At 61.9% G+C, this 7,183-nt stretch overlaps 1 protein-coding gene across 1 annotated transcript; it reads left to right on the top strand.

Moving 5' to 3' along the window:
• Positions 1 to 1,618: 1,618 nt before the first annotated feature.
• PRSS50 (serine protease 50) lies at positions 1,619 to 6,273 on the top strand. The gene is made up of 6 exons (XM_045989698.1): positions 1,619 to 1,778; positions 1,875 to 2,069; positions 3,318 to 3,480; positions 4,274 to 4,557; positions 5,631 to 5,797; positions 6,160 to 6,273. The coding sequence occupies exons 1-6, from the start codon at positions 1,619 to 1,621 to the stop codon at positions 6,271 to 6,273; spliced, it is 1,083 nt and encodes a 360-aa protein (XP_045845654.1).
• Positions 6,274 to 7,183: the final 910 nt, after the last annotated feature.

The raw sequence follows: 7,183 nt of genomic DNA, 5'->3' as shown, positions 1-7,183 counted from the left end.
AGTTTTACGCCATGGAAGTGCTCTTTCTTCTTGACCGGGGCCAGAACCCTTCAGAGCCTCCCCAGCCCCGAGAGGCTTGTCTGTCATCTCAAGGGGAGCCTTCCCTGAAGGGCTTCCCTGTGCCACTGCTTGCCATGTTCCCTGCCCCCCAACTCTGGGAAGCAGTTTCCTCTTCTGCCAAATACCAGGTGGGACTCTGTGGGCCCCACTCCCCATTTAATCATCTCAGCACCCCAGCAACCCCAGTCCCCACGGCCCTCCTCTGGGTCTCTGACCAGCAGTCCCCTCAGGCCTTCCAAAGAGAATCTGTCATCATCCCAAGAAACTCCATGACCCGACCTAGATTTATGGACTTGGTTCCAGAATCTGTGAACCTCTCCCAACCATTCAGATCCCCCTAAGGGTCTCCAGAACCCAACTAGTTCCTCTTCTCTCCCTGGCAGAGGTGGATGTTGGGGTAGGGGGGAGAAAAAGGGGATGAGGCGGAGTGATTGCTGGGATGACTTGTAGGAGGTGACGGCACCCGGAGCTCCCAAGCTGCCTCAGTGACCTCCGTCAGACTCTGGAGGTCAAGGCCAGGCTGGCCCAAGCCAGAGCCCTGCTCCGGAGTGGAGATTGCCTGGGGGCGGCTCAGCACTGGTGGGTCTTGGGTCCACCAAGGACACTTGGGTGCCACAAGTGTCGTGGGTATGATTTGTTGCCTCCAGAGTGGAGATTGCCTCGGGGCGGCTCAGAGCTGGGAGGCCTTGGGTTCAGAGCCCTTGTCCTTCAGGTGCCACAAGTGTCGCGGGTATGATTTGTTGTCTCCGCAGAGAGTGCTGAATGCCCAACCTGAGTGTCTCCCAAGACAGCAGGTCCCGGCAAAAGATAGAGTGTCCTGACTTGATTTCACGTTCACCAAGAATTTCCCTACAGCTTTGAACCAAAGTTGCTCATAGGATTTCCCCACACTACTTATTAAATGTGTTATCTATGTCATGGAGTCATCAAAATGTTCCCCCAATTCCAGCATACCTGAAGGCGGCCTTCTGCTCCCAGCAGGGTCTGCCGGCTACCGTCACTCTTCCTTTGTGACCAGGAACGTCGCCTACACGGTCTTTCCCAAGCAGATGGATCTGTCAGCGAAGAGCATTTGCTGAACGGAGGGGGGGGGGGCGGGTGCTGCTTAAAATTACGCCATCTTCAAACATCGTTCTTGAAAGCCTTTCCAGCCGCTCAATTTCAGTGCCCTGGGGCAAAGCCCCACTGCAGTTACCAGGCTGGAGGGTGCGGGGAAGGTGGGCCCCTTGGAAATCCTGGAGGGCAGCCCCAGAGGTTGGGTCCCATCTCACCAGGGCTAGGACGGAAGCACAAACCCAGCCAAGGGCGGTGGGCTGCAGGAGCGAGGCGGTATGGGAACTGGCTGTACTAGCCCGAGGGACTCCAGGAAGTGCCTGGCCAGGCGCAGTCAGCGAGACCCAGGGGCAGCGGAGGCAGAGGGCAGAAACCCTGAGTCCCTCAGGGCGTCCCTGGGCTGACGCGGGGAGCGCCACTGCGGGTGGCCACTCGGGGGCGCTCTAGCGGGCCGGGGCAATGGCGCGGGCCTTGCCCACACAGCGGACGCCGGCGCGGGCGGCCGATGGGGGGCGCCGTCGCGAGAGGAGCACCGCGGCGCCATTGCTGCCAGTCCCGAATGAAGCTCCGGTGCAGGACGCCGGCCCGCAGGCAGGGCCCCCAGGGCCCCGGGGCGTCTGCCCTTCCTCTGCTGCTGCTGCTGCTGCTGCCACCTAGGCCCGTGGGTGAGCCCCGCCCCGCCCCCCACCCCCAGGCCTTCGCGGGGCCCCGTCTGACCGCCTCACCGGGCCTGCCCTGACCCTCACTGCATCCTTCCTCAGGCTGCCTGGCGAGCCAAGCCCCAGGGACACTGCCTGAGCCTGCTTCCACCGACCCTGGCGTCCCCTGCGCCCCCACTGCCACCTGTCCCTCAGACGAGCCTCGCCTCCCCCGCCAGGCACCCACCGACCTGTCGCAGCCCATGCCCCTCCAGACCCAGACCATGTCTGTTTCTACCTGGGGCAACAGCTTCCTCAGTGAGTACCGTGGACTCTCTGGGGGAGGAGGGTGCAGGAGCCTCTGAAGGACCTGCGACCCCTGGGGACCGAGGGGGACGGCAGAGGAAGGGGCAGGAGGAGTGAGAAGAGAGCTTCCTTTTACAAGGGTTTACCGAGCATCTACTGGGGGCCGGGCCTCCGGTCCTGGTGAGGTGGGAAGGAAGGAGACCCAGAGGAGGCTGGGGTGCGCTACGTGGCCCCCGTTGAGAGCTGACACCCCCCCCCCCAGGCTCCCAGGCAAGGACTTAGGGGATCTCCGGCACAGCTTTCAGGGAGCCGCCCCATGGGTGTCTCGGGAGCACCCCCAGGCGACCTCCTCTCCAGCAGTGGCTTTCCATCGTGTTGAACGGAAACCCCCAGAATGATTTCTTATCTTGGAACTCAGTGCCCACAATTGAGCTGCCACCAGAAGCCCGTCTCACAGGGCGTAGTGGGAGCAGACACCCCCTCTCCGATGTGGGGCCCAACACGCGCTGGTGCTGGCCCATGCACGCTGATCTCCCCATCCACGGACACCCCCCTCCCCCCAGGAAAACCCTGGGGGTGGGTTGCTCAGAGGTTGGATATGTGCGTTTTCAGTTTGAGAACTTTTCCAAAGTGGCTGCACGCTCCCCGCAGCCGGGAGTGAGCCGTCTGGGCCGGTAACCCTCACCCATCCTTGGGGCCACTGAGTTTCGTTGGGCAGGTGGAGGGGAACCTCCCTGTGCTGAGGTCTGCAAGGCTCCTGGAGGAGTCCTGGGGCTCAGCAGCTTCAGGGTTGGCTTGCTGCTGGGGTGTCATCCTTGGAGTGTGTCTGTTCATGCCCATGGCCTGTTTTTCTCTTGGGTCATCTCACTGAATCACAGGAGGGTTCCCAGAGGAGGGAGAGGGGTCCGGCTGGGCCGAAGTATGGGGGCGGGGGGTGCAGACAGAAACACGGGTGAGTTTCTGAAGGAGCTGGTCAGAGCTTCAGGCCAAGTGCCATACCAGAGTGGGGGCTGGGAATGCTCTGGGCCCCCGGTCTGGGGGAGGAGGGACAGGGGTACCTGGGCAGCGCTAAGGCCCTTTGGAAGCCACAGACCTCTATTTTCTTGTGCAAAACAGAGAAATTCCTGTGGGAAAAGGGAGTCACTGCCTGAGTGTGGGCCACAGCTGGAGAGGCAGGAGATGGTGCTGAGGGGAGGGAAGGCGCCTCGGGGCGGGGTTGCAGGGTCCCATCCTCCAGCAAGCTCTCATCTTCCTCTTCAGCCTGCGGCTTCTCCCACGAAAAGGACCCCACCCTCAGGGACCCAGAGGCCATGGCTCGGCGGTGGCCATGGATGGTCAGCGTGCAGGCCAACGGCACACATATCTGTGCGGGCACCCTCATTGCCTCCGGCTGGGTGCTGACCGTGGCCCACTGCCTGATCTCGTGAGTTGGGGCCTAGGTGGGCGGGTGGAAAGGTGTCCAGAGCCACGGGGCCTGGTCATGCTGCCAGGTGCGCCTTCGGCGGAAGCCGTGCGCTCTGGTCCCGGCCCCAGCCTCTCTTCAGCTCTCAGCATGTGCAGGCTGAGTCCTGCTGATTCCTGACTCCTTCCCAGAGGGCTGGGCACTTGCTCCCCTCCCCTTGGCTCCCCAGGCCTCAGCAGTCCTGCAGATAGGAGATGGGGGCTTGGAAGCCACGAGCCAGACCTCCTCCCTCCTAGCCACAGAGAGGAGGTCCTAAGTCCCATGTGCCAGGGCCAGGGGAGGGCCTGAGGGCAGCATCCATGGAAAAGCCTGCTCCAAGCCTAAGGGCTGACCTGGAGACCCAGCCCAGAGGCATGCTGGGAAAGGAGACTGGAGGGCGAGGCTGTGACTGATTGATGGCACCCAGCCTCTGCCACTTCCAGGGCCCGCACTGGGTGCCAGACAGAGTCCAGAGTTTGGAACTAGAGAAAACCGGGTCCACGTCCCAGCTCTGCCACTTTCTGGCTGTGTAGCCTTGAGCTTTTTGCTGGACTTCTCTGAGCCTTGGTTTTCCTCTCTGTAAAGGGTTGTTGTAAAGGGCAGGAGCACACAGCAGGTGTGCAGAAGGCCCTGTGCACAGCTGTTGGGAGAGAAGGGCTCGGGGGGCTTGAAGTAAGTGGGTGGCCTGCCTGGACTGACTCGGACTGCCACAGCGGGGTGGAGGCCCGAGTGGGTTGCCAGGACCTGAAGACAGACTCCCCTCGTGGTCCTTTAGGCAAAATGTTACCTATTCAGTGCGGGTGGGGAGCCCGAGAATAGACCAGAAATCCCCGACGACCTCCGATGTCCCGGTGTACCAGGTCATCTTGAACAAACGGTACCAGCCCCATCGGTATTGGTCCTGGGTGGGTCGGGCCCACGACATTGCCCTCCTCAAGCTCACATGGCCGCTCATATACAACAAGTACGTCTGGCCCATCTGCCTGCCTGGCTTGGACTTTGAGGTGAAGGATGGCTCCCTCTGCACTGTAACGGGCTGGGGACTCCCCAAGTTTGACGGTGAGTCAAAGCCTCTCCGGACCCGGTGGGGGGTGGGGTGGCGTGTGGGGGAGGGTCCGGGGGTGGGGGGAAGGCCAGGGTCTCTGTGGACAGCTGTTTCTGAGACATCTTCCCATCATCTCCTTCCCCCTGGGGGGTCTTGGCAGCGAATGCATCATGACCATTCAGGCCTGAAGCGTCCCAGATGGCCCATGAGCCCTCAGCCCCAGGCCAGGGCCTGTAAACAGGACATCCTTGAAGGCAGGGGGACACAGAGTGACAGCTTGCCTTGGGTGCGCAATCCCAGGATTTGAAGCAGAAATTTGCAGTGGGAGGAGCAGGGTTTGGTGACTGTAGAAAGTTCCCCCAGCGGCCCTGCGTGGTTGGCTAAGGGCAGTCTGCAGCCAGTGAACCTCAAGTCCTTTATCTTCCCCGGGGATGGAGCAAGGCCCAAAGCGTAGGAGTGTCTTCCCCGGGGCCCACCCAGGGGCTATTTTCTTAGGAATTTTAGGAAGGCCCGGTCCACTCAGGGAGCCCCTCTTTTCCACAAGGCAGGCACTCGTCCCTTTGGCTTCACAGAACCATCTTGCCTAAAAATAGTCTGAGCCCTGTGGTTCCAGCCTGGGGCTGAGGGTGGCTGTTTGTCTTTCCTGCTGTGGGCTGCCTGGGGAATGGCTGAGGATGGTTGGAAGTCTGGCCCCCCAGGGGCTCCAGCTAGAGACAGAGTCACACTGGAGAGAGGGAGGAGGGGAGAAGAGGAGGGAGGGCCTAGGGCCCACAGAGCGGGGGGGTCTGGGCTAGCTGGGGTGGAAGAGGCCTTTGGGGGAGGCTTAGCAAAGGAGGGATTTGGACCTGAGAGGGGCTAGACAGGCCTTTGAGCTGGAAGGGCAGAAGCCAAGCTGCTGAGATGGGAACAGACCTCATGGACTGGAGTCTGGTAGGGGTGAGACCAGGCCCGGCGAGGCCAGGCTGAGGGCAGCCTGCTCCGAAATCTCCAGGAGGGCCTCCTCAGAGGCTGGGGGAGCAGGCCACAGCCCCCAGGCTGGCAGTGGGGAGAGCACCAAGCCTGAACGATGGGGGACCTGTCCCCGCAGGCGTGTGGCCCCAGTTCATGACCATTCAGGAGAAGGGAGTCACCATCCTGAACAGCAAGGATTGTGACAAGTTATACCACAAGGTCTCCAAAGTGCCCTCTCTGGTTCGGGTCGTGGACTTCCAGATGGTCTGTGCGGAGGACTTGGACAGGGAACACTTCTGCTACGTGAGCACCTTCCTCCTTGCTCCCTCACCTCCAGGGGCGCCTGCAGAGATGGGGGGGCGGCGCCCAGAGGGGAGGGGAGGACGGAGGGAGAGATGGGAGAGGAGAGAGAAGGGGGTGGTGAGAAGAAGCGGGGTGGGAGCCTGGCATGAGAGAGGGGGGAGGTGAAGCTCTCTGAGGGAGGTCTCCTGGGTCTGGACCTTGAGGGCACCTCTCAGCTAGTTGACCCCCTGGGTTGTAGGGGGGGAAGCTGCTGTGGAAGAGAAGTGGCGTGAGGGTACCTTGCTTTGTCCTTGAGCTGGAGCATATCTCCCTCTGGCCACACCTGGGCCCCCTGACCTTTTTGTTACACACCCCTCCTGCAGGAGATGAGTGGTGAGCCCTTGGCCTGTTCTGTGGACGCTACGTGGTACCTGGTGGGACTGGTGACCTGGGGCCCAGGCTGCGGGAGGAGCGAGGCCCCGCCCATCTACCTGTAGGTCACCGCCTACCAACGCTGGATCTGGGAACGGGTCAGCGGGCAGGCCCTGCCAGCCCCATCCAGGGCCCTGCTCCTGGTGCTCCTGCTGTCCCTCAACCTCCTTGCTGCCCTCTGACACCCTCGTGCTCACCCTCTGAGCTCACCTCGTGCTCACCCTCTGAGCTCACCTCGTGCTCAGAGGGTGCCGTCCTCACCCTCTGGGTCCAGCATGCTGCAGATGTAGCTCTCCCTGCTCCCCAGGGCCGGGCAGAGCAGAGATGAGGTGCTCAATTAAACGCTTCTCTTCCCCACACTGCTTCCTTCCTGGGCCTGCTTGAGTGGGAGGTGAGCGAGCCGGGGGTGGGGCGGGGGGGGCAGGGGGAGAGGGGACTCCAGGCTGTCTCTCCTGAAAGGCGCAGAGCCCCCTGTGTCTGTCTCCATCTATAGGTTTGGGGTGGCTCCCGCAGAAAGTGGAGGGAGAATATAGGAATGATACTGGGGTCTAGAATGTACTCTGTGGGCCGAAATGGGGCTGCTGGGACACAGGGTGAGGCTGGAGTAAAGGGGCGGCTATATCTGGGCAGGGGCAGGGAGCGTGTTTTCTGGGCTACTTTAGTGGGAGTCAGGCTCTCCTTGACTTTGGCTGGAGCCACTCCCCCTCCCACTCTGTCTCTGCCCTGAAGCACTGTAGTGAACTTGGACCTTCCAACCCTATGCCCTGCCTAGAGCCTGAGGCAGGTGCCCACGGGGCTCAGATGTTACCGGTGGCAGCCCTGCCTGTCCAAGAGAGACCAATAGAGGCCCTGGGTCAGCGACCAGGGAGCAGGGCAGATGCAGCCCCGGCCTGGACGTCCCTCAGGCTTTACCAGCGGCTTCCCAGACTTCCGGTGGCCCCTGCCCCTCTGGGCTTCTGTTGCCTGGGCCACACA

Source organism: Meles meles, chromosome 20 (genome assembly GCF_922984935.1).
Source record: "Meles meles chromosome 20, mMelMel3.1 paternal haplotype, whole genome shotgun sequence".
NCBI classification, from domain to species: Eukaryota; Metazoa; Chordata; class Mammalia; order Carnivora; family Mustelidae; genus Meles; species Meles meles.
This window is presented reverse-complemented; position numbering and strand designations above follow the sequence as displayed.

Coding starts and splice junctions, on each gene's coding strand:
- PRSS50 (XM_045989698.1), top strand. CDS start 1,619: ATGGGGGGCGCCGTCGCGAGAGGAGCACCGCGGCGCCATTGCTGCCAG. Junction 1,779..1,874: donor GCTGCCACCTAGGCCCGTGG/GTGAGCCCCGCC, acceptor ATCCTTCCTCAG/GCTGCCTGGCGAGCCAAGCC. Junction 3,481..4,273: donor GTGGCCCACTGCCTGATCTC/GTGAGTTGGGGC, acceptor GTGGTCCTTTAG/GCAAAATGTTACCTATTCAG.